This window comes from Camelina sativa, chromosome 14, assembly GCF_000633955.1.
Source record: "Camelina sativa cultivar DH55 chromosome 14, Cs, whole genome shotgun sequence".
NCBI classification, from domain to species: Eukaryota; Viridiplantae; Streptophyta; class Magnoliopsida; order Brassicales; family Brassicaceae; genus Camelina; species Camelina sativa.
Genome location: NC_025698.1, coordinates 5,754,624 through 5,780,000, shown reverse-complemented (window position 1 = coordinate 5,780,000; position 25,377 = coordinate 5,754,624). Strand labels below are relative to the sequence as shown.

The following is a 25,377-nucleotide window of genomic DNA, read 5'->3' as shown; positions in this document are numbered from 1 at the left end:
ACTAATTTTTTGTTTTGGACTCCATGTAGTTATGTACTTATGTTACAAATGCATGTTGAGAAAGAAAGCAATTATGAGTTTAGCTCACGGTGAGCTGCTCACCTTTCTAGATATCCTCTTATATTAATTATTGTATATATATTATCCTTTTGCACTTACCAAGCTTTTCGGTTGTTGGTACACCCCAGGATTTTGCTTTGATCCATTTGTATATCTTTTCAAACAATTGGGAGTAAATTAAAGGGGTCTATGTTGAAGCCATAAAGGAGGAAAATATGTTGGAGGAAGAGAGAAGAAAGAAATGAGTTTGGCGAAGTTGTTCATAGTTTTTGTTGAATGATAATTGTTTAATTGATTCCAAAGTGACTATTAAATGCTCTATGTACTTTGTAATGATTTAATAGAGTAATATGTGAGCATGATAATCATGTAATTTATATGATAATTTAGGATTTTTTTTCTTGTAACTAGACTAATATTTTATTATATATGTATTAACGGGTTGAATCTAAAAATAGTAAATAAAGTTGATTTAATTACGACTGTAAAAAACAAATCATCTTGTGTGGTATACGGGTGAAATCCTAGAATTAACATTCAAAATACAATTATACAATATAAACACAAAAAGAGAAAAAAAATAATAAATAATAATTTTAGTTAAAAAATTGTCGCGTGGTGTACGGCAAATTAAAATCTAGTGATGATATTATAAAATCTTACAAGTTTTGGAATCTTGTAATTGGTAGCCTCTTTATTGTAATTTAAAAGAAAGTTAAACAGAAAATCACGCTTATGTACGATCCTAAATTACGAATAAAGTTGATTAGTGATATACTCCATTCCATTTAAGGAGTTGTTATTATCATAACCAATTTAAAACTTGCTATATAGGCTAAGAGGTTTCGGTAAAAACATTGTGGTAGGCCGAGAAAAATCATCTAATCAACGTGAGTGTCACGCGCGAATTTACTGTTTTGTTTCTGAGCGCCAATTAAATGTCACCACGTGATTAACCCCTAAATTTTTAGAACAAAAAGACAAATCTACCCCTCACGACACGCTTAAATAAGACACTCTCTCTCTCAATGCCAGCTTTTTTTTTTACAAGTGGGTCATTCAAAGATCTTTTTCTCTACTAGTTAAAAAACTTAAAAAGTGCGCCTCTCGACTCGGAGATTCTCAATGCTAAAAAGACTTATATACCCTTATCAAGCAAGAAATAACACGAACCGAATACGAGGTTATTACCGGAACTGAAGTTCTAGGAAAGTACGGAGTTTTGTTTTGTAAGAAGCGTGTAGCTTCTCTGCTCTCTTCGCTACGAGTTGGGTTTGGGTGAATCGATTGAACCTATGGAAAAAGAATTTTCTCATCTTAGCTACGAAGCGAGTATCATTCGACGTAGGACCTTTAGGATTATGACACGTGGCCTACCGTGGCCGTCGGATCGAATTATTGTCGGGAAAGGGGATCATGGTAGAGTGGAATGCACGCAAAGTAAAGCAAGGGAACCCACTTAGGTGTTAAATACAGGTGGCGTCCTAGCTGGACAGTTGAACTACCAGAGTTGAGGATCTTTTGACACGTGGATGGTTGGTTTTATTGGTTTCCCTTACGATAGGGGGGGGTTTCTAACTAAATTTGGGAATATTTAATAGTTTAATTTAACCATTTATTTGGGATTTTGGTTTGATTTCAGATTATTCTGTGTATTAAAAACAAATTAGTAAAAACCATATGTTTTGAATGGAATGAATAATATTATATAAGAAACAAATATTATATATTTTGAATGGAATGAATAAAACAGATATTTCATCATATCTTTGTATGGAATGAATAAAGTTATATATGAATTACCAGAAAGGAACAGATTTGGGTTGACGGATTAGAGGCATGAACAAACTATAATATTCCTATATAAAAAAAAATGTTATTAAGAATTAATAAGATAAATTAAAAACTTGGATTTATATAGAAGCATTTTAAGGAATAACTTATATATAAGATGAATGAATGATGGTAATATATATAGAAGCATTTTTAAGGTTAAGATAAAATTAATTTTTAAGAAGCATTTTATAACTTATATATATATATGTAAGTCCAACTCAAGAAGACTTTTAGCATAGTTAGTAACATGCGTGAGACGTGGTGAGATCCATGTGACCCTTTTCTATAAAATGAAGAGATATATTACCAACTTAATTAAATATATTTATTTATCCACATAATAATATGCATATAAATACAAGTAGTCAGTGGTATGGAAAGGATTATATGTGAAAGCAGCGTGCTTTGTCTATCTATCATCTAGAGAGAGGGAGAAAGAGAGAGAACAAAAAAAAGTAACAGCTTCTCAGAATCCTAGGGAGCAAATAGAAACTGCATCGTTCGTTTGTTTTAGAGAGAAACGCTGGTGAAGAGACTTTGTTGGGAGCTCCTTACGAAAAGAAGAAGAAGAAGCAGAGAGAGGTTGGAAACGACGGCGTATCTATTATTTGTGTATCATAGAGATTGAGAGAGAGATTATGGCTATGAAGGGTTATTTGGATGAGTATGAAAAGCTTGTTATTAGGATGAACACTCCTAGGTTTGTTTTCTTCTTCTTCTTCTTCTTCTCTACTTTTTTTTTTTGTTTGCAAGTTTTTGTTAAAGATTAGAAGAACAGAGCTTTAAAATTGGAAAACCCAGAAAACTATTGTGTCTTCGTAATTTTTTTAATTTTCTGGTGGGAAAATTCTCTCGGAAAATATTTTTTTATCAGTCCGGGGGAAAAAATATAAATCATTTTCGAATTTTCACACCTGAGTTTTGAAATTTGAATATTTCTTTCTTTCTTTCTTTTTTTTCTCTCTTTAATTGCCTTTTTTTTGTTTTTCCCAATTATATATATATATATATATATATTAAATATGTAAAAGTTTGTCCTTTATGTCTTCTTTCTAGAAGATCTTCACAATTTTATTTTGTTGGTCTTATTTTTCATCAACTTGAATTTTTGTTTTTGTTTTTGAGGACTTATCTTCTCTAAACTTTAATTTTAGATAATAAATTATATTTCTTTGTCGGAATATAGAAAAAAAAATCTAAAACAAATTCCTACATTATTATTATTACAGGGTCGTTATCGACAATGGTGTTTGTTCTTCAGCGACAATCGTCAAGGTTAGCTACAAAAACATCTAAGTAATACCTTCAAAAACATTTTTAAACCCAAAGATTAAAAAGTTAATAAATATTTATCTATGTTCTTTCTCAGGTTGATAGTGCTAGAAGAAATGGTATACTATTAGAAGCTGTGCAAATTCTCACCGATTTAAATCTCTCCATTAAGAAAGCTTACATTTCTTCTGATGGAAGATGGAACATGGATGGTAATTAAATTACTTAAATTTCAATGATCATAACATTTATCTTTATTATATAACTTTTTTATAACTTTTTTTTTTTTCCTAATTACTGCAGTCTTCCATGTGACTGACCTAAACGGAAACAAATTGAATGACCAGAGCGTCTTGAGATACATTGAACAGGTAATTTCGTAAATCCTATAAAGATTCATGTGTCTTATTAAATTCAAGAACATGAATTCTAAATATAGAAATCTTTTTGTATTTTTCTGATTTCACAGTCGATTGAGAAGGTTTACTACGGAGAAAACATTGAAGTGAACGGTTTAACAGCCTTAGAGTTAACCGGAACAGACCGAATCGGCTTACTCTCTGAGATGTTTGCGGTTCTCTCTGATCTCAACTGTGATGTGGTTGACGCTAAGCTGTGGACACACAACGGTAGAGTTGCTTCTGTGATCTACCTCAGAGACTGTAGCTCAGGATCACCGATTCTTGATTCTCTGAGAATTTCCAAGATCGAGGGACGGTTAAAGAACGTTTTGAATGGGGATAACGATGTTAACTCCGCTGCAAAGACTTGTGTCTCTGTGGATTCGATGATGCACATAGAACGTAGGCTTCATCAGCTTATGTTTGAAGACAGAGACTACGAGAAGAGATCCAAGACGCAAGAGAGATCTCCGATGGTGGTTGTGACGGTGCAGAATTGGGCTGAGAGGGGTTACTCTGTCGTTAATGTTCATTGTCGGGACCGAACCAAGCTTCTATTCGATGTGGTTTGTACGTTAACCGATATGGAATATGCCGTGTTCCATGCGACTATCAACACAGCTGATGACCAAGCTCACTTGGTATGTTTCTTGAAAACAGATCGTGCATATTCGTTTGAATTGATCGATGTTTTTTGTGTGATTTTGAGCTAAACGATCTTTCCTTTGTTTGGTTAAACTATTCAGGAATTTTACATCCGGCATAAAGATGGATCACCGATAAGTTCAGAAGCAGAGAGACAACGAGTGATTCAATGCTTAGAAGCTGCAGTCGAAAGAAGAGCACTAGAGGTATAACAATAACACTACCTTGAATTTTTTTATTTTGACTTTTCTATTGTTTAATAGGAAATCTAAACATTTCATTGGTTTTGATTATGTGTAGGGTGTGAGATTAGAGCTGAAACATCCTGACAAACAAGGTTTACTAGCCGAAGTAACGAGGACATTCAGAGAAAACGGTCTGAATGTTACAAGAACAGAGATATCAACTAGTAGCGACATGGCTACAAACATATTCTATGTAACCGATGCAAATGGAGACGATCCCGACTCAAAGCTGATTGAATCGGTTAGGGAGAAAATCGGTTTGGAGTGTTTAAGAGTGAAGGAAATGCCAACGGTGAATCATAAGAAGGGAGATGGAGAAGAGCAACAACAGACCAAAGCAGTGTTGGTTTCACTCGGGAGTTTGGTTTGGAGAAATCTCTTCAACTTCGGTCTTATCAAATCATGTTCTTAGAATCTTTCAAGTCGTGGGTTACCCGGGAACCACCCGGTTAGATGAAATTTGTTTGGTAGGTTGAATTATAAGTTAGGCAAATTGGTTTGGTCATGTTCTTTTGTAAATATAGAGAAAAAAGAGGAGAAGGATGGTTAGAAAATTCAGAAATTGCTTGCTTTCTTTTATTGTGGGGTTTTTAGATGTTAGAACAGGTTGTAAAAAAGTTGCTAAGATTAATTATTATTATTATTATTGTTTTTGTGGGTTATATTATCAGTGGTTGACTTGTATTTTCTTAGTGGAATATTATAATGTTTACAGGTTGGGTTCCAATTCTTTCAAAATTTGGAAGATGTGGCTATGATTTTTCAACCCATGACTTTACCAACGAACCACGCCATATTTCTTTCGTATGACAATGAAATGTTATTATGCAAGTCCAATACCTTTATTAGAAAATTGATTTTAAAATTTTCAATTTGTTTCTCTTTTACATATTTTTTTTAAAAAAATTTAGATGATCTCTGACTATGATAATGTGTTGTTATTTGTTAAGTGTTAACTCTTCGTTGGATGTTTCTGTTCAAAAATGGCAGCTCTGTCTGGATCTTAGTGAAAATGTGTTTCTTGGAAAATAAGGAGTTATGTAAGAAATTGCGTCGGCAATATACCACGAAAAGAAAATTAGTCGCATGTTCTAGAATTTGTGAATATGGGAACTTCCCATCATAATGTTCCAACAAGAACAAGGACAATAAAAGTAGGTAAGCCCATAAAGCTTTTTGGTGGGTGATTTAATTGAGAGATTCATGGAGTATTTGGAAAACTGATACGTTGGTCTCTCTCTATTTTTTCTCCACGTCGCTCAATTCCTTCTTATTTAATTTTGTTGAAATTTTATTTCACAAGAGTTGGTGGTGTAGAAAGTGTTAAATGTATAGATTAATGATGCCATTTTTACAAATTCAACATCTCGACAACTTCAAATCAGTAAAAGTAGTATATAAAGAAAACTAGTATTATTTTTTGGAAATTTCTAATCCAATGATCCATCTATGTACAAATGATCTATATTTGAAGTCGTTCTCATGTATTAGGTCCTGAGTTGTTAATTAGTTTGTGCATCAGTATTACCGACAGCTTTTCATGCAATTACGTCAACTATTTTTAAAACCATGTCTCTAAATCTACATCTGTTCACCTATACTATAGTCTATACATGTTAATGAAGATCCGAAATATATCACTTTCCACAAAAAATTACAGCCAATGGAAGATGTAGCTTGTGTGTGATTTAATATGTAGGACGTATGTAAAACTACAGTTGTCACAAAATTGGCACTGAACACTTTTAGTTTACTCCCCAACTATTCTAACTTCTGATGGTCATTGCCGGTTTACGCTCATTTCTCTAGTTAAACAAAAATAGAACCGGCCTACTACAGAACCAACAAGACAAGAGAGCTAGACAGAGAAATAAGCAAAGAGTTCATGCCTGTTTCTGCTTCAGCTTCTGTAATGGTAGCATTTGTACTTAAAAAAAAATACTGTAGAACTCAGAGAATCGTTGGAATGAGAAAACAATAAAAAGTGATTCTATTCGGTAACAATCACAATCAGAAGAACATCACATATTGTTAACTTTTGACAATGGAAAATACCATAACAAAAATAAAAGGCTAGCCGAGACCTGCGCTTTCGTCTTGGCGAGGAGCGTCTTCTTTGATGCGCGGTGGTCTAACAATCTTATCAATAAGTCCATACTCGATAGCTTCTTCTGCGTTGAACCTTTTCACCCGGCTCAAGTCTTTGAAGACCTGTATCATCATCATCATCATCATCATCATAATATGCACACAGAATTAAAACGGTTTTTCAAAAACAGTAAATAAAAATGTTTGATCATGTCATATTATGGAAACAAAACTGACCCTTTCAGCAGGCTGGCCAGTATTTTTGGCTAGTTCATTGAAGAGGTAATCTCTTATCCTTGAAAGCTCTTTTGCTTCATTTTGGATATCATCAGCCTGAGAGAAGTTTGTAGTTTGGCCATTTAAATAATGAATTCGCATAACGTTGAAAGCTTTTACTAGAACAAACACGAAAGACCTCTTATTTTACCTGACCACGGGCTGCACCAGCTGGTGATTGGAGCGCAATTCTTGACAATGGCATCGCAAACCGATGACCCTATATATAAACAAAAACAACAATAGCTCAATATCACGTGTCCTTGGAGTCCAGCATATACAACTTCATTTGATTTCCATGTCTATATAGTCATTTAAAGTATGGAGAATGACGCATAGATGATTCAACAAATGTGAAAAGAAATCACCTTTTCTCCGGCAGCAAGAAGAAAACCTGCAAGGTTATAAGCAAGCCCAACGCAATGTGTCCCAACCGGACTTTTCAAGCTCTTCATTGTATCATAGATGGCTAGACTTGGAGTAAGCTACAAAAAATGCAAAATTTTTATAAAGACCAAAGAATGAAAGAGAAAATTTGGAGTAAGTGTAACCAACCATGTTAAGACGAAAGAGTGAAAGAGAAACTTACATCACCACCGGGACCATTAAGGTACATATAAATCCTCCTAGAGTCATCAAGAGTATCAAGATACAACATGGTAGCTAATATCTGGTTGCTAAACTCTTCATCAATGTTTTGTCCAATGAAAATTACACGCTCTCGATACTGCAGCTCAAGATTTCAAGTTAAGAACTTTCACAGTGACCATATAAAACGTGTATACACAAAGATTATGTACAAATACGTACAAGGGCATTCCATATATCAACCCATTGCCAAGTGCCTTCTTCTCTGTTTCTGTAGGGCACTCTCGGTGTTCCTATAGGCATCATCTTTACCCGTGACCTGCTCGCTTTCCCAGTCCTGCAGAAACACAGTAACCACACTTAGTTTTACAAAACCAAACTAATGAATTCATCATCACATTCAAAGGCAATAGACCACTCTCACGCGTTCTAACATCAACAAACCAACTTAATGTCATCTTGTTATGTACTAAGTCTTTAGCTCAAATTTCACATATCATCATTCATTACAGGAATCTCCATGACAAATAAAAACCAGATTAAGGGAGCAAAAGCCCTAAATTTTAAGCAGAATTGAACAAGAAGAGTTTCACATTACCCGGATTGCAGACTCTTATGAACTCTTCCATAGAACTCCTTATTCAAATTCTGATACCCACTTGCCAAAAAGCCTGAACATATTCCGACAACAGTAACACCCAAAATCATCATCAGTTCCCATCTTTACTGACCAATTCGATTGAAAAAAAAAATACAAGCTTTCGGACAGATTAAGAAGAAAAAGGAACGAACTTGCAGATTGAGGCTTTAACCCAGAATAAAGCTTGACACTACAGCTGCAAATACAACCATCTATAAATACAAAATCAGATGCAAGTGCTTATAGACAGAAGAAGTATGTAAAATTTAAGAGAATCGAAGATTTTACCTGGGACTCAGACAAGGCTGGTGAAGGGTTGTATTAAGCGAGACCGCCATGGCTCGTCGTCGAGTGTTAGAGCCGAACACTGATTTTTTTTGTTTATCTATCAGACAAGAAGGGTAAACTACAAACTTGCAGATTGGAACATTTTTTTTTTTGTCGAAGAAGATTGGTTTGTCAAAATAATATATATTGGTTTACTTTAACCGAATTGGTTTAACTTCCGATTCATGAACAAATAATCTTATTTCGGTTTAACCAACATGAGTGATTGAGTCTCAATTCTCAAACCAAATTATAAAACCGGAAAAATTCAATATAAACCGGAAGCATTGGTATTTTAAGAAACAGTCTCAAATATCTTACAATGTCGATAACGAAGCAAACGTGTGTGTTCGTGTTTATTCATCAAAAAGAGTGACAAAGTGATCAAATCACACAAGCAGAGATGGAAGAATAAAATAACAGAAGCAAGTGTTGTGATTCTGATGATGATGTGATCTAAGAAGTGGGCTTCTCGTAAGAGTTTTGATCTCTAAAATCAGAAATAGCACTGCGAATCATCTGCTCAACCTGTGGCTGCACAAACAAGTGAGTGCTATCAAGTACATGTATTATGAATCTCTGAGACGGAGGCATCGAATTGTTCATGTTCACTATGAACTGTGTCATCGGGATATCACTGCACAGAAATAAATCATTCATGACTTTTAATTAAATTTGTGTTCATATTGCATAGAGATTTAGCTTGGGAATCGAAATAACAGTACCAGGAGACGAACACTCCTTTGATTGCATTAACCATTGTAAACGATAAATACCTGTAAGAAAAAACAAAATAATCTGAGCTTAATTCTAATCAACACGAGACGCAAAGAACATTCTCGAAAACTCAGAATAAAGATGGATCATATGAGCAGATGTAACACTAAACCCTTGTTTCAGATCGAGGATACAGAACTAAAAATTGGGTTTTCGTTACCCTAAACACTACAATAGAACTCGATTCCCAAATCTAAAGACTTTACGACTGTACAACCAGATAAATCAAGGATCGAACCAGAACAATTGGGCATAGAGATCGAACCACACTAAGAAGATCGACGAAGCTTGGAGCGAAGTTTGAAACAGAGAAAGAGAGAAAGAAATCACCTTTATAACCAAAATCCTCCGATTGTCACAGTGAAGGACGAGGGTTAGCTTTATCAGATAACCAAATTACAAAACTGAAACCGAAGGTTCTGAACTCTTCTTTAAGTTCTCAAGTGTCTTGAACATCCCCCGTTACATACATCACTCAAAAAGGCCACTTTTGAAAGGTCAAAGTTCACATGGATTGACTTTTGCTTACACTGGAATGATTTAGTTTTATAGCGTCTGTAACCCAGTGGTTTACGAGCTTGATTGCTTGTACAAATAATGATCAAGACATGAGAATTAAATACACAAATCTTTCTGCCACTAATCTTACAAACATGGATTCATTTAACAAAAACAAACACTTTTCCTTTCTATTCCTTTCTATTTTTTCATGTCCACAACCACAAGCACCGCGCTGTATCTTGGACCGCAGTGTCAATCAGATCAATAACTGAAGAAGATTGACCACGTTTTCATCAGTTAGTCCTCGTAATCATCCAGCGCCGAATAAATCATCCTAAAAAGAAGTTGCAGACAGAGAAAGTGTTTTTAGCAGTCTTGATCTATAATGAAGAAGGTTATATATATAATAAGCAAAGAGGGATTCAAAAGATGTTTGGTTGTTTTTACCAGAAGATAGTGAGAAAGAGGTTAAGGATTATGTAAGCAAGCTTAAACAGCCGCTTCTTCTTTTCCCAGTTAAGCAAGTTGAAGATCTCCGTGACATCTACTAAATGTTGTCGTTTAGAGTAACTGAACAGTGGAAGGATATCAAGACATCAACATTTGTTTGACTGGAGGCAAAAAAATTGAGATCAGTTGTCAGAAAAAACAGACTTACAGTTGGAAGTTGTAGTAGAGATAAGGTAGACATAAGAGTGCCATGAACCAGTGTCCTGTTAAGAGGTAGAATACGAATAGAACTCCTTGAACAATGAATTCCGGTAAAACCACGGAATTTATTCTCGACGCAGAGTCATACGGATTGATGTAATCAAACTCTAGATCCGCTAAACAAACAAGCTGCAAAATGAAAGATTTCCAATTCCCAAGAGAAACGTTAGTTTCCTAGAAAATGTGTTTTCTCTCCAGCTATATAATTCGCATTTCGAGTTATTAACCAAGCTTTTTTCGATTAGGAATGCTAGCTTATCAATCTCAGTGACTCCTCTAATCACAGTCTAAACTAAAAAAAACTACAAAAACGATTGACTTCATTACGCTGAAATGGACATAACTAATGACCAAAAAAGCTAATGATGATCCTAGAAACGTGTTTTCAGATGCCAATACGCAGTTGCAGGAACATTAAATTGACTGCTTTGATTAAAAGATACCCAAAAAATTGAAACTTTTGTCTTCTTACAATCATTTGGCAAGAACATAAAACCCTAATTCTACCTAAATCACAGACTACAAAGAAACAGAATGAACCAAAAGTGAGCATAAATTGGAACTATTGTAACCGTAAAACTGGCAAATTCCATAGAAAAAGAAAAGAACTTTTAAGGTTTCTTTATTCGAAAAAAAAAATTGGGAATTGGGATCGAATACACAAGACCTGATAGACGATGATTCCGACAAGAGCTATGAGGAAGAAGAAGGAAATAAGCCATGTCCAGATATCTCCCATCTTCTCCTCCTTCTAGTTTCCGACAAATTTCCTCGGATCTATGCTCGCTGTCCTGTTTCTGATCTTTTCTCTCTCCTCCCAATAAAGGTTCGATGAGGAACAGAGACGACAACGAGTTCGTTCGTGGTCGGCGATAGTTCAGTTGGACCCTTCGGTCTCGAGATTCTGATCGGACGAAACAGCGAAAGACGAAAGTAAAAAAAAAAAGCCTAGAAGGTACGAGATTCCCGGTATTTTTGCTGTTTACCGATGTTCCGGTTCAATTTCCGGTTAAAATTGAAATGCCTACCATTCACGCCGGTTTAACTTTATATAAGCCTGTGGGCCTTTAGACTTAGCCCAAGTAATTTGGGTCTGGGCACGAGAGCGCCTTGTAATTTATGTGGTTGAGTCGTATATTTTTTTTTGTGTGGTAATTCTCGTAATAATTTTAAGGGAAATAAATCTTAAAAATTATGGGACCAGAAAACTTTCAATCATGTGATTTGATAAAACTAAAGCCAGCTGTTTTCTAGTACTAAAGAAAAACAAGCTTCATCTTTTTCCATGTATTTTTTTTTTCTTTCTTTCTTTTTTTTTTTTTTCCTAATCAAGAACGGTTTAGCAATGCAAATAATATCACATAATATATCTACTGTAATTATAAGGATTATTATTAAGCAATTGAGATGGGTTTAACTTGATTTTAGTTTAGTCGGTTTCTCTCTCACTAATCTCTAGATTATGTGGTCTCTCTAGCCTCTTGGTGTGGTTCAGTTAACTAAACCATCCAAGTTCGCTAATTAAATACTAAATACTATCACTATCAATATAAAAGGTGGCATTATTTTTAAATTTTTTTTTCAATCATATACTTATTATCTTACATGGTGTGTGTGTGTATATTTATTTCAGTTCTAAACACGATTTTAGTGGAGTGGTTTAGAAAAGAAAACTCTCGTACATGATTGTAATTCAAGCAAATTACGTTGTCACAGTAATAATTAATATCAGTATTTTTGTAAAATGATTGGAAAAATTAAGATTCAAATGTTCGTTAGGTAACTATTTTCTGTCAACAGGTACTTATATATAAAGTTTGAATAAGAAAATCTTCCACATAAGTGTGTATGCAAATAGTTTAAGTGACAAAAATGACACTCGTATATTAAGTTATTTATATAAACTCATATATTGATTAAACTTGTAACAAAGTGATGTTAGTTAGTAGTATAGTACTCATCACTATATCACAAACTTTAATTCACGCCACGATAACTTTAGAAAACTTATAGCTAGAGAGCATAATGCATGGGGTTTTGGGTGGTTGGTATGTAACAGACAAGATCATTCTTAAGATAGTACTATCCATCTTTTTAAGATTGGACTGATCTAAAATTATGTGGTAGGAAATTTTGAATTTCTGCCTTCTTTAATATATAGAAAACAGTTAGGGGTGGGATTTGTATATTTTACAACTTAAGAATCCATATGTATGCAGAGATACATTAGAGCAAGTGGGAGACAGTTGTGACATGTGGTTTTATTGACATTAGATATTGACCAATTAAAACTTGACTCCTACTAACCTCCACTTGTTTACTTTAATTATTGATCTCAAATCTAAGCTTATTAGAAAATAATACAAACAAGACGAAATATGTAAAAAAATAGAAGTATTTAAGCAGTTAGAAATTTAGGAATAAACGAATTCATGAAATGTGTGTCTATCGTCAAGTAATCTTAGCTAAAATGTGTCATTGTCCAATAATTTTTATGAAGGTAAATACTATTGTAATTTTTGTCTAAAAGGTAGATATTTTGTGGATAAGCATGTAACTGAACCTGAGTGATAGTATTTGTGTTATAACTGTGAAGAGTAGAAAGGGGTGTTTGTTTTATTCATGACATACAAATGCTAACGACGGCCTTATGAGCAAATGACACACTCATGATTCTCATGAACATTCATTCATACAAAGCAAATGAAAAAGAAATCCAAGTTTTAGCAAATAAATGGTTGGTAGTAGGAACCAAAATTGGTCGGTAAAAAAATGGAACTTGTAAAAGGTTTCTCTCTCAGTCAAATTAAAACAACTTTCAAGACATTATTTACGAAGAGATGTCCCTTTTTTAAAGATATTTTTATTGAGTCAACACAGAAAATGGTCAACACAACACAAACACAGACTCTGCGTTAAATGTCTTTCACTGTCTATCTAGAAAACAAAAACCTTTTTATGCCCAAATTCTGAACGCATCCCACGTAGACAACAATACACAAATGGAAATCCCACTCACGGCTCACCCGGTTTTCTTCGTTTTTGTAATAACCATATTCAAAACAAATAAAATAAAATAAAAAATTGTTAAACCGAAAAAAAAAAAAAAAAATTGTTAAACCGAATCACAATGTAAAAAGTGTTTTGAACCGATAATGTCATTTAAAAAAAAAAAATCACAACGAGGGTTTGTTAAACCGGATTCATCATTTAGAAAATTAAAATCCATCTAATTTAATATTGTACTTTTTTTTTTGTCAACAAACCCTTCTAATAGTATATTTGAGCTTTTCGACTAATTTAGTATCAATACTTATACGTATATTTAAGAAATAGTAAAAAAAAATCATTTTAACCAAATGGTAGATAGATCTTTCCAAAATTCTTAAAAAAGACAATTTTTTTTTTCCTTTAAAAAACGAAATTACTTTTAACGTTGGTGGTTGATACTGCATAACAAGAAAAACGTTTACAAAAAAAGTTAAGAAAATCTAAGACGCATTAAATTAAGGTCCCAAATAGTTCCAATTTAAAAAAAAATAAAAAAAAATAAAAAACATTAAAGCAGGAGACAAGAAAAGGGATTTTCGAAAGGGGAAAAAAAAATAAAAGGAAGAGCGTGAGTAAAACGCTCCAATGATGAGAAAGCGAGAGAGTCTAGTAGCCAATGTAACGTTTGGGTTCTCGTACGACGTGGGACTCTGCTTTCACCCTTCCTTGTTCCTTTCAACTCTCTTTTCCCTCTCCATGCGCGTGACCTTCAACCCCTTCTTTCACCCTTCTTCATCTCTCTCTCTCTCTCTCTCCCATATTTCTCTCCTCTTCTTCTCCGCTTCTGTCTCTTTCCTTCCCTCTCTAAATCTCTCTCTCTCTCACAACAATAGTGAAGCAGAGTGAACAGAGAGAAGCTAGTTCATATTATTGTTACTAGAAGGAACTTGAGTTTACAAAATTTATTTCCAAATTCTTCTGATCGCCGGGAAAATGTCAGTGACGTCCAAGATCGTCGTCTTCCGGCGACTTTTCACCTCTGATAAATGTCACACGTTCTCTACGAGGAGGCCACAAAATCCAACTCCCGCTTAAAAACATCCCAAAGCCTCGAAATTTCCGATATTTTTTTTCTCATTACATCGAAACTTTTTTTTAATTATTATAATTAATCTGATGGCGACGACTAATGCTCACACGGCGGCTCATCAGCAACAACAACAACAACAGACTCCTCCACCACCACCTCCTCCTCCTGCTGCTCTAGCTCCTCCTCCTTCGGCGACGGCGATCGATGGACTAACCACAGACGAGCTAACAGCAAAAGCTTTAAACAAGAGGTACGAAGGTTTAATGACTGTAAGAACTAAAGCAGTTAAAGGCAAAGGCGCGTGGTATTGGACTCATCTTGAACCTATCCTCGTACGCAACACCGACACTGGTCTCCCTAAAGCCGTGAAGCTCCGTTGTTCTCTATGCGACGCCGTTTTCTCCGCCTCTAACCCTTCCCGCACCGCTTCTGAGCATCTCAAACGCGGCACTTGTCCCAATTTCAACTCTGTCACTCCCATTTCCACCATCACTCCTTCTCCCACCTCTTCCTCATCTTCTCCTCAGACTCATCACCGGAAACGAAACTCCTCCGGCGCTGTCACCACCGCGGTTCCTTCTCGGCTTAACCCTCCTCCCATCGGCGGGTCTTACCACGTCACGCCTATAACTGTCGTCGATCCTTCCAGGTTCTGCGGCGGGGAGTTGCATTACTCTTCTACTCCTCCGCCGCAGCACCAGCAGCATTTGATGCTCTCCGGCGGAAAAGACGATTTGGGTCCTCTAGCTATGCTTGAAGACAGTGTGAAGAAGCTTAAGAGTCCTAAACCGTTGCAGACGCAGTCTCTCACCAGATCGCAGATAGAGTCAGCTTTGGACTCTCTCTCTGATTGGGTCTTCGAATCTTGCGGCTCTGTTTCTCTCTCGGGTCTCGAGCATCCAAAGTTTCGAGCTTTTCTCACTCAAGTCGGTCTACCGATCATCTCCAAGAGAGACTTCGCCACCACGAGACTGGACTTGAAGTACGAGGAGGCAAGAGCAGAGGCTGATTCCAGAATCAGAGACGCCATGTTCTTTCAAATCGCATCGGACGGCTGGAAAACAGGGGAATCCGGCGAGAATCTCGTGAGTTTGATTGTGAATTTACCCAACGGGACGAGTCTGTATAGAAAGGCAGTTCTGGTGAACGGAGCTGTGCCGTCCAACTACGCGGAGGAGCTTTTGCTGGACACGGTCAAGGGCATTTGTGGGAATTCACCTCAGAGATGTGTTGGGATAGTCTCTGATAAGTTCAAGACCAAAGCACTGAGGAATCTTGAGAGTCAGCACCAGTGGATGGTGAATCTGTCTTGTCAGTTTCAAGGACTCAACAGTTTGATCAAAGATTTCGTAAAAGAGCTGCCTTTATTCAAATCCGTCTCGCAAAACTGTGTCAGGCTCGCCAAGTTCATCAACAACACGGCGCAGATACGTAACGCACACTGTAAGTATCAGTTGCAAGAACACGGCGAGTCTGTAATGCTTAGGTTGCCTTTACATTGCTATTACGACGACGAACGTAGAAGTTGTTGTAGTAGTAGTAGTACTACTAGTAACAAGGCTTGTTTCTTCGAGCCTTTGTTTAATCTTCTTGAGGATGTGTTGAGTTCCGCTAGAGCAATTCAGTTGGTAATGCATGATGATGCTTGTAAAGTTGTTTTAATGGAGGATCATATGGCTAGGGAGGTCAGAGAGATGGTTGGAGACGAAGGGTTTTGGAACGAGGTAGAGGCGGTTCACGGTTTGATCAAACTTGTCAAAGAGATGGCTAGGAGAACAGAGGAAGAGAAGCTTCTTGTAGGGCAATGTCTCCCTCTATGGGACGAGTTAAGAGCTAAGATTAAAGATTGGGATTCTAAGTTCAATGTAGGGGAAGGTTATGTGGAGAAACTCGTTGAGAGAAGATTCAAGAAGAGTTATCATCCAGCTTGGGCTGCGGCTTTCATACTCGACCCTCTTTACTTGATAAGAGATAGCAGCGGGAAGTATCTTCCTCCGTTCAAATGTTTGTCGCCGGAGCAAGAGAAGGATGTAGATAAGTTGATCACAAGGCTTGTGTCTAGAGACGAGGCACACATCGCGTTGATGGAACTAATGAAATGGAGAACGGAAGGGCTTGATCCTATGTATGCACGGGCGGTCCAAATGAAAGAGCGTGATCCGGTTTCTGGAAAGATGAGGATAGCGAATCCTCAAAGCAGTAGACTTGTTTGGGAGACGTACCTTAGCGAGTTCAGATCACTAGGGAAAGTTGCAGTAAGGCTCATTTTCCTACATGCGACTACTGGAGGGTTCAAATGCAATTCCTCACTTTTGAAATGGGTAAACTCCAACGGGCGGTCACATGCAGCTATAGATCGAGCTCAGAAGCTGATCTTCATATCAGCTAACTCCAAATTCGAAAGGAGAGATTTCTCAAATGAAGAGGATAGGGATGCAGAGCTGCTAGCCATGGCTAACGGTGAGGATCATCTGCTAAACGATGTTCTTGTGGATACATCCTCAGTGTGACATTTTATAAACTTGAATCTCGTTTTTGATCCATTTGATTTCAGCTTAGTTTTTTTTCTCAGTAGAATTTGGCATTTCGTAGGATTGTTTAAATTCTTTTCTTCCATTTACTAGTATCTCATACTATATCATTAAATATTCAATTTGTACTTGGTTTCTTTTAGAAGATGAGTTAATCTATATGTTGATTTGAGTATTTGTATTTTTTTTAACCTATCTATACCATAATTTTCCATATAACATTTCAGTTTCTTGTCATTATCATCTATATGTGAGTGTGTGTATCGGTTAGAGGTTAGAAAAAAAAACTCTAATTAATGACAGCTTTTGTTTCTTCTTCTCTTGGTACACAGTGTAATGATCCCTCTCACTTTTTGTCATCAAAAATTCATATTCTTAATCATGACTTCAAAACATATCCTTACTTTTTTGAGAAAAATGACTTAAACTTTTGAAAGTTTAATGTTCTTTTCTTCATGATAACGTTTGTTGATGGCAAATGACAGACTAAAGATGCATACTTTTTTGTACCATCTAGAGTTTCTGAAGAAGAACAAACCAAGATTAACGGTCTCAATTTCATATCAACCATGATTATGATTATCCATCTATATAATATCAATCTGTATTAAGTCTTTCATAAAAACAAAAATGTGGATCCCCACCATGAAAGCAAGTTCAATACAAGCTGTATACAAAAGCTGTAAGAAAAAAGGTGAAATGGTAGATGTGGAAGGACAATTATAGATGAAGTCTTGTTAATCTATTTGTAGCAAGATGCGTGATTTACCCATGATTTCTACCGCTATGAATAGTTTAGAAAGGTTAGAAATTTTCCTCTTTATTGATTATGAGCCCATGGTATTGTACTTTGTGGGGTATTTTTTTCTTTTCTTATTTAAAAGAAATAAAATAAAATCTGTAACCCATGATTTATATTCTTGTAAATCATAACTTTATCAATAGTACCACAAATTTTGAAATCTAGTGGCAAGATTTCATAAATGGACTGACTAGACAGCTAAAGTGAAATTACACAAATTAAGTAATAACAGTGAAAGCAAGGAAAAAACAAACAATTATTTAGAAATAGTAAAGAGAAATACAATAATTTAGATGCTATTTTTCCATTTAAGTTACATACAAATAGATAAGTCAAGTACCTCTTTTATTTTTTACTCTCTCACACATACATACAGACATTCTAAAGCACTGTTATATTAAATAAGTAATTTTCATAGTAAAGTTTACTTACTAACTAATAGTAATATTTTAAAGCTCGAATCTTTATAGTCTACTGATTAAAGGGAAAATAGGTTTTACCTTAAATTATTTGACAAGGAATCATTTTCATTGAGGTGGTAATTTGTAACTATGGTGATTGAACAAGGGTGGAACCCCAAAAGTAGAAATCAATAATTATATTTATACCCCACAAATAGCAAAGTATTCTACTTTTCTAAAAAAATGAAAAAAATACACTTTTGTTTTCCTCCTTGTAAAATTTTGAACTTTCTAGCTTAGGCATTATATTCACCTCACCCACCTCCTCGAGTAGCTGATATAACAAAAACAAAAAAAACAATCAAAACTTAAATCAGGTAATTAATCAAAAAAAACCTTATTAGAATATATACATCGGCGTTCACTTTGTACGTTATCCTTTAAACAAAATTTGGAAGAGATAGAAACGTACGCTTTTTTTTATTGTCTATGATTAAATAAGATACCATCTGTATTCGTGAAAAAAGAGGTGATATAGTACTGTAATTATGTACTAAAATAATTATAACAAAAATAAAGTTATTGTAATTATTGGTTTGGTATTTTTCACCATTTTGGTGGTGAGGCAGAACTTCCTGTCGGCAATGCTGACTTCTCACCAAATCTCTCTCGAATTATATGGAATATGTGTATTTTGATTTTCTTTTTGAGTTAAAAAGTTTAATAAAGCTAAAAAGAGAAATAAAATGAAGAATAAGTCTGTGATTTGAATGAGGATAACATCTTCTTTTAGTACGCAAGAATCAGTAGAACAAATTTCAATGTTGTTTTAAGAAAACTAAAGTTTATGTTTTCATCCCTTTAACAAATGGAAAAATATGACAATCTATAATAATACGCTTGTTATTTATTTACATATATATATATATATTGATTTGTATATCGTAGTGCATATATTATAATAATATTCAGTAAACAAATACCATAGTGCACATTCTTCTTATAGAAATATGGCATTAGGTATGATCATTTTTAACGTATAGTATTACGTATGTTTTGCGTAAAAGATCTATAACAATCATTGCAATGGGTGTATTACCTTTTTCGTTTATAAATATTTCTATAGGATTTATATTGCATATGACTAATGTAATTACATTACATGTATCCCAGCTTGATGGTCAAACTTTTACAAAGATGCATCAAACACAATAACAAAAATGTTATACGTGTAACCAAAAAAAAAAAGATTTTGGCTGTATTTAGGGCATTTGATTGCGCTACTGAATAATCTCTACCACGTGGCAAGATCAGTGGCTTAGAGATGATTGCATTCGTGTGCGGTGGACGCTTGATTTCATAATCTACAGACTCTCCAGTATTATTCTTACACGTGTCTTTTCTACGAGAGTACACGTTGTATGAGTAGCAGCAGATAAATGTCTCCCATCAGTAAAGAAACAAACTACGTCGTTTTGCACTGACAAAGTTCTGAATGTTTTTTTATACTCGTTTCTACTGGCACGTGCGGTCAAACCGTCTCTGTATTTGACCACTGGATACATAGATCTCCGCAGTTTTATTTATGATGCAATAATTCTCCAGAACTGACGTCATTTAGTATTTTGAGAACATATAATAACGATTTTAAACTCTTATAAAAATGATTCACCGATCGATTTGAAAAATCCTTTATGGTTTTTTATTGTATAGAGTTAAGAAGAGTAAGCTTTGGGCAGACGACATAACGAATGATAACAACCACATTGCGGACACTAAAACATCATTTTGATTTGTGATTATTAAAGCAAGCAATCTTTATAATAACATGATCAGTATTTCTTTTTGTCCACAGATATTGCAAATTAAAAAAAAATTCTTAGCGCTACTATCTCGCGATTAATGTTTTAATTGGTTTGTAGTTTGTACCTACAAAAAAATCCCATTCTCATGTAATATCGTTGTTATCTTTTTGCTTGTTTATTATATTATGAAAATGAATACATATTATAGACTATTTATGATGAACACAATCATACTTACCCAAAAAAACAACACGACCATAAATTTATATGTTGTAAAAATAAACTAAGTTTTGAACTTAAAAAAAAAGAAATTAATATAACCAACGGCTGAAAATATAAAGCTTAAAAGATTTTATCCAAAATAAAAATAAAAAAAGGAAAGTCTATTTTTTATTTTATCTGAAGTTATGATTACATTTTTTGTAATGGCTATATTATGATACATTGGCTAAACTAAACCATAGGTGGTTTTGTCATGGTAGATGGAAAGTAAATACAAACAAGTCAAACATATACAGTACATGTAATCTAAATAATGTGTTATTTAATTCCCTGATTATCAGCTTTTGTCTCCCTATAAAGTTGATAAATTGAAAATCAGGTATATAAGACAATGATTCTGTGCAGTGCTAGGTGCTGTCATTAGGGTCTTATAATATAATTAACCCACCCAACCCCAAGTGTCTTTGTTCTAATTAAATTTTGATTTAAAAGACTGGAATAGCCTCAGTTTCATGAGTCTAGAAATCCATGGATAAGGTCAATATAATCTTTTACGTATTTCAAGTTTCTTTTATTACATTTAAATAATGAAAATTTGGTATAGTTGAGGTCAAATAAAATTTTTAACTACTGAATCGAATCAGAAATTAAGATATGGTAGGTATGCTTATAGACTAATAGTACAGGTAAATCTAAGGAATGCAAATTTTGGAATCTGTTAAAAAAAAATCACTAAGTCAGATCAAAATAATGGTAATTGTGGGAATAACCAATCTTCTGAGCACATTTTGTTATTGTTTATATATCTGTTTACATACCAAATACATGTTGTTCACCCACTATCGACGAATCGTATTGATATATTATGTGTTAAATTAATGAAAGTGAAATATTAATCATGAATTTGGTTCTTATGATAGGCTATTCATAATAATGAATTTAATTATTAGGGGCAGTTTGTGGAAAGAGCGATTATCATTCCTCATGATGTGATATAAAATGAAAAACTTATACAGTAACAGTATGTATAAAAAAAAAAGCATAATGATAAAAACAGAAGGTATGTTTTCCAATTATGTATTGGAGATATTACAATGATCGTAAACCCTAGATAAGCACGATTGAGCATGTGAAGGAATAATTTGATCTAGGTTTCTTTTTTAATTTAAAGGAAATGATGAACCAAGACTATATAGGTCAATTAATCCATATATTCTTCTTTTCTTTTCTTTTTTCATCATTAATCAGCACCATCGTATAAATTTGATTCGTTTAAAAAGACGTACTTACACGTTTATCTTCTTAACAATTTCCGAATATATAACTCCAAGAAATCAAATGATTTGTTAGGATGTTCTTCATCACCACAACGCACACACAAATTCATGGATTCATGAAAGAGAATATCGAAGAACGTCATAACGAACATGTATACTGTATACACACATTACAAACCAAATATAATGGGGTAGATATAAGACGATCATGTAAAAATCGGCGATTCTTTTTAGTGAATTACACTTTGATACACATATTAAAGATAGATTCTGTGTACTACATATATATATATATATATCAAAGTGAATACTAGAATTGCATTATGCAACTTGCATAGACTATAACTAATTAATTAATCACTAGGGATGTCTCTAAGCAGCCAAGGCCAAGAGTGGGTTCAAGAAATCAACCACAAACTCACACGTGTCAATAAAGCAAATCAGCCACGTAGATCAAAGTTAAACCACAAACTCAAACAGTGCATTGTTGTCTTCCCTCCATTTTTTCGAAGACGTCGCCCGCTTCGTCGCTTAAGCAAATCCTCCGCTGTCGCACATTAGAGGAAATCCGAAAAGTTCTGGTCTCTTCTTCTCCGTATGGCGTCGTCAATCTCGGTTCAAACGGGTCGGATCCGGGTCCTAAAGAAAGGCTCATGGCAACCGTCGGATCAAACTGTGGGTCCTGTCGTTTACTGGATGTTCAGAGATCAGCGGTTGAGAGATAACTGGGCGTTGATTCACGCCGTCGATTTGGCGAACAAAACCAACGCGCCGGTGGCCGTCGTTTTCAATTTGTTCGATCAATTTCTGGGCGCAAAGGCGAGGCAATTAGGGTTTCTGTTAAAGGGTTTGCGCCAGCTTCACCGTCAAATTGATTCTCTTCAAATTCCGTTTTTTCTATTACAGGTGAGTTCCGAGCTCGATCTCACATCAAACCCAATTTTAAAATTTAGGGTTTTTACGTTCTTGTTATATATGGAGATGAGATGATAGATCAAGCGATTTGAACTTTGATTATTAACCTCAGAATTTGGTAGGTTTAATCAAATTTAGCTGTAAAGTTTTGTTCTTTACTTATCTCAAGATGAACTTTACTCTGTAACAATGTCAGGGAGATGCAAAGGAGACAATCCCTAATTTTATAGAAGAATGTGGAGCTTCACATCTGGTTACTGATTTCTCTCCTTTACGAGAAATCAGGAGTTGTAAAGATGAGGTTGTTAAGAGAACTAGTGATTCATTAGCGATACATGAGGTTGATGCTCACAATGTAGTTCCAATGTGGGCTGCTTCTGGTAAATTGGAGTACAGTGCTAGAACTATACGGGGTAAGATCAACAAACTTCTACCTGATTACCTCATTGAGTTTCCTACACTCGAACCGCCAAATAAGAAGTGGACTGGGATGGTGGATAAGGTGGATTGGGATAGCCTCATAGATAAAGTTGTAAGGTTAGGTGCTGTTTAATCTGTTTGATAACGCCGGCTACTTTATGGTTTTTTAAGATTTGAGAGTTCTATGGTGATTATGATTTGTGGATAGGGAGGGTGCAGAAGTTCCTGAGATTGAATGGTGTGTGCCGGGAGAAGATGCGGGGATTGAAGTATTGATGGGGACTAAAGATGGGTTCTTGACGAAAAGGTTGAAGAATTATTCAACGGACAGGAATAATCCTGTGAAGCCGAAAGCACTCTCTGGTCTCTCTCCTTATCTACATTTCGGGCAGATATCAGCTCAGCGATGTGCCTTAGAGGCGCGTAAAGTCCGGACTACTTCCCCTCAGGTTCATAAGCCAATCATACTCTTGAATGTGGGCAGTTTTCTCTTTCTGTGGTTACCCTTTCTTGTTCACACTCTTAGTTTGGTATTTGCGTTGTTTGTCCATTACAGGCGGTAGACACATTCTTGGAAGAAATGATTGTGCGAAGAGAACTCTCGGACAATTTTTGCTATTATCAACCTCATTATGATTCTTTGAAAGGAGCTTGGGAGTGGGCACGCAAGTCATTAATGGATCATGCTTCTGATAAAAGAGAACACATTTACTCGTACAGTTGTTTACACCTATTTTCTTTTGGAAAGCAAATCTTCCTTATCTTCTCTATTTACGTTCAGGGGTATTAATATTGTAGGTTGGAGCAGTTAGAGAAGGGACAGACAGCAGATCCTGTAAGTCACTAATCTCTCGTCGCATAGTTTGTTTGTAGCTTTGATTTTCATTTGCATCATGCGTTATTTTTCTGGTTGTTGAATCTTGCAGTTATGGAATGCTTCACAGTTGGAGATGGTTTATCAAGGGAAAATGCACGGTTTCATGAGGCAAGTAAAATCATTACTCTGCTATATAATGGCAACGACCGTAATAAGTGACATTTGTCAACATTACATTGCAGAATGTATTGGGCAAAGAAGATTCTAGAATGGACCAAGGGACCTGAAGAGGCTCTCTCAATATCCATCTATCTAAATAACAAGGTTTTACTTCCGACTTAATTTCATTCTGACCCTTTTCTTTTTGTATCTACGGATCTACCACAGATTTTCTTATGTTGATGTAGTATGAGATCGATGGTCGTGACCCTAGTGGATATGTTGGGTGTATGTGGTCTATATGCGGGGTTCATGATCAGGTTCTTTCGTTTTCTCCTCTTACTCTGACTAGAAGTGATAGTAGGATATGTTGGAGAATATTGTGCGTGTGATTAAATCTGATTTTTTGGTTTATGCTTTGACGGGTTGTAGGGGTGGAAAGAGAGGCCGGTTTTTGGGAAGATACGGTACATGAACTATGCAGGTTGCAAAAGGAAATTTAATGTGGACAGTTACATCTCTTATGTCAAGAGTTTGGTGTCAGTAACAAAGAAGAAGAGGAAAGCTGAAGAACAGCTCACCCGAGACTCTACTAATCCGAAGATATTTAGTGTTTAGTTCAACTTTGAATGCCTTGGTGTTGTTACTTGTTAGACTACATTTGTGTTATATTGTAATGAATGATTCAACATAAGAAATCTTTAACTGAATCACTTACAAAAGAGAAGATTTTGAAAAAGCAAAGAAGGATTTAAGTGATTTACACAATCGAATGTAACAAGACAATAGCCAAAGATCTAGAAGTCAACTTTATGAGTTGCTTTACATACTTATCCCACAAACAATAAGTGTACACTTACAGTGTCATGATCTCATAATCTGATATTTTATCCTTTGTTTTGTTCACTTGGTTACAAATTAGATTGAGAGATAAGAGAACAAAGACAGGGATATGATTTGAGATCTGGATTCTCATATTTGGAGATCGTCTATTGATAACTCATTTGCAGTCAGAAGCTTCAATTTCTGTGGGACACAAAGAGGAAAGAGAAGATTACTTAAATTGAGAGGATGAATTCAAAAGTTTGCCAAATCTCTGAATGTCAAGTATGTGTGTGGCTTACCGTTATGAACTGTGGAGGATCGTCGAGGCTTGTAGACCCGAGGATTACTTCTCTCTTGAGTTTTGTGGATAGCTTGTGGCATACTTTTAGCTGGAAAATCAAAGATTCCAGGAAAAGAGATGAGCAAATATATCATGATTTTAGTTCCAACAATAAAAGTCGTTTCCCATAGCTTCTAACCTCTGATCTCGTCGCTCCACCAACGATGAACACAAATATTCGCTGTCCCATCTTCCTGAAATCGCTTGATGCATGTCTCAGTACCGAATCACTGCAAGAAAGAAAAACTGATTCAGGTTAAAAAGTTTCCTTTTCACTATTTTGAAATGATGTGAGCAAGAAGAAAATTCTGAAAATGAACAATGAGACCCAAAAACGTTATGAAGTTCGACAAACAATCCAACTTATGTTTAGGTTTTATTCATATTGGATTGATCTTTGGATTCTTTGTTGGAT

The 25,377-nt window shown here is 35.2% G+C and overlaps 7 protein-coding genes across 9 annotated transcripts in view; 3 read left to right on the top strand and 4 right to left on the bottom strand.

Moving 5' to 3' along the window:
• On the top strand, positions 2,275 to 5,126 carry LOC104739891 (ACT domain-containing protein ACR8). The gene is made up of 7 exons (XM_010460368.2): positions 2,275 to 2,596; positions 3,126 to 3,171; positions 3,266 to 3,380; positions 3,472 to 3,539; positions 3,638 to 4,210; positions 4,316 to 4,420; positions 4,515 to 5,126. The coding sequence occupies exons 1-7, from the start codon at positions 2,535 to 2,537 to the stop codon at positions 4,869 to 4,871; spliced, it is 1,326 nt and encodes a 441-aa protein (XP_010458670.1). The 5' UTR covers positions 2,275 to 2,534; the 3' UTR covers positions 4,872 to 5,126.
• On the bottom strand, positions 6,399 to 8,486 carry LOC104739890 (ATP-dependent Clp protease proteolytic subunit-related protein 2, chloroplastic). Its single transcript, XM_010460367.2, has 9 exons — positions 8,340 to 8,486; positions 8,204 to 8,247; positions 8,010 to 8,082; positions 7,634 to 7,748; positions 7,413 to 7,550; positions 7,192 to 7,308; positions 6,975 to 7,043; positions 6,785 to 6,880; positions 6,399 to 6,670 (listed from the first exon to the last, which is right to left on the bottom strand). Exons 1-9 carry the CDS (start codon positions 8,387 to 8,389, stop codon positions 6,533 to 6,535), a joined length of 840 nt encoding a protein of 279 aa, XP_010458669.1. The 5' UTR covers positions 8,390 to 8,486; the 3' UTR covers positions 6,399 to 6,532.
• On the bottom strand, positions 8,646 to 9,639 carry LOC109128607 (RNA polymerase II transcription factor B subunit 5). Of its 3 annotated transcripts, none has more exons than XM_019235308.1 (3): positions 9,486 to 9,639; positions 9,104 to 9,154; positions 8,646 to 9,015 (listed from the first exon to the last, which is right to left on the bottom strand). In XM_019235308.1, the coding sequence occupies exons 2-3, from the start codon at positions 9,136 to 9,138 to the stop codon at positions 8,835 to 8,837; spliced, it is 216 nt and encodes a 71-aa protein (XP_019090853.1). In that variant the 5' UTR covers positions 9,139 to 9,154; positions 9,486 to 9,639; the 3' UTR covers positions 8,646 to 8,834. The 3 variants fall into 3 exon arrangements, with proteins under 3 accessions (XP_019090853.1, XP_019090855.1, XP_019090854.1); XM_019235310.1 differs by having other exon boundaries at positions 9,421 to 9,490; XM_019235309.1 differs by lacking the exon at positions 9,486 to 9,639 and adding an exon at positions 9,394 to 9,479.
• Positions 9,738 to 11,316, bottom strand: LOC104739889 (protein cornichon homolog 4-like). Its single transcript, XM_019235307.1, has 4 exons — positions 11,035 to 11,316; positions 10,315 to 10,496; positions 10,104 to 10,226; positions 9,738 to 9,990 (listed from the first exon to the last, which is right to left on the bottom strand). The coding sequence occupies exons 1-4, from the start codon at positions 11,104 to 11,106 to the stop codon at positions 9,954 to 9,956; spliced, it is 414 nt and encodes a 137-aa protein (XP_019090852.1). The 5' UTR covers positions 11,107 to 11,316; the 3' UTR covers positions 9,738 to 9,953.
• Positions 14,075 to 17,162, top strand: LOC104739888. The gene has a single exon (XM_010460365.2). The coding sequence runs from the start codon at positions 14,535 to 14,537 to the stop codon at positions 16,956 to 16,958; it is 2,424 nt and encodes an 807-aa protein (XP_010458667.1). The 5' UTR covers positions 14,075 to 14,534; the 3' UTR covers positions 16,959 to 17,162.
• On the top strand, positions 21,951 to 24,507 carry LOC104739887 (deoxyribodipyrimidine photo-lyase). The gene is made up of 9 exons (XM_010460364.1): positions 21,951 to 22,392; positions 22,598 to 22,938; positions 23,030 to 23,270; positions 23,378 to 23,535; positions 23,620 to 23,656; positions 23,748 to 23,806; positions 23,881 to 23,962; positions 24,046 to 24,117; positions 24,230 to 24,507. The coding sequence occupies exons 1-9, from the start codon at positions 22,084 to 22,086 to the stop codon at positions 24,413 to 24,415; spliced, it is 1,485 nt and encodes a 494-aa protein (XP_010458666.1). The 5' UTR covers positions 21,951 to 22,083; the 3' UTR covers positions 24,416 to 24,507.
• LOC104739886 (SNARE-interacting protein KEULE) overlaps positions 24,592 to 25,377 on the bottom strand; it is a 6,409-nt gene continuing 5,623 nt past the window's right edge. The window contains exons 19-21 of the mRNA XM_010460363.2: positions 25,102 to 25,192; positions 24,922 to 25,011; positions 24,592 to 24,823 (exon numbers count right to left, since the gene is read on the bottom strand). Coding sequence (XP_010458665.1) covers positions 24,770 to 24,823; positions 24,922 to 25,011; positions 25,102 to 25,192 — 235 coding nt within the window. The 3' untranslated portion in view covers positions 24,592 to 24,769. The remainder of the gene's footprint in view (positions 24,824 to 24,921; positions 25,012 to 25,101; positions 25,193 to 25,377) is intronic.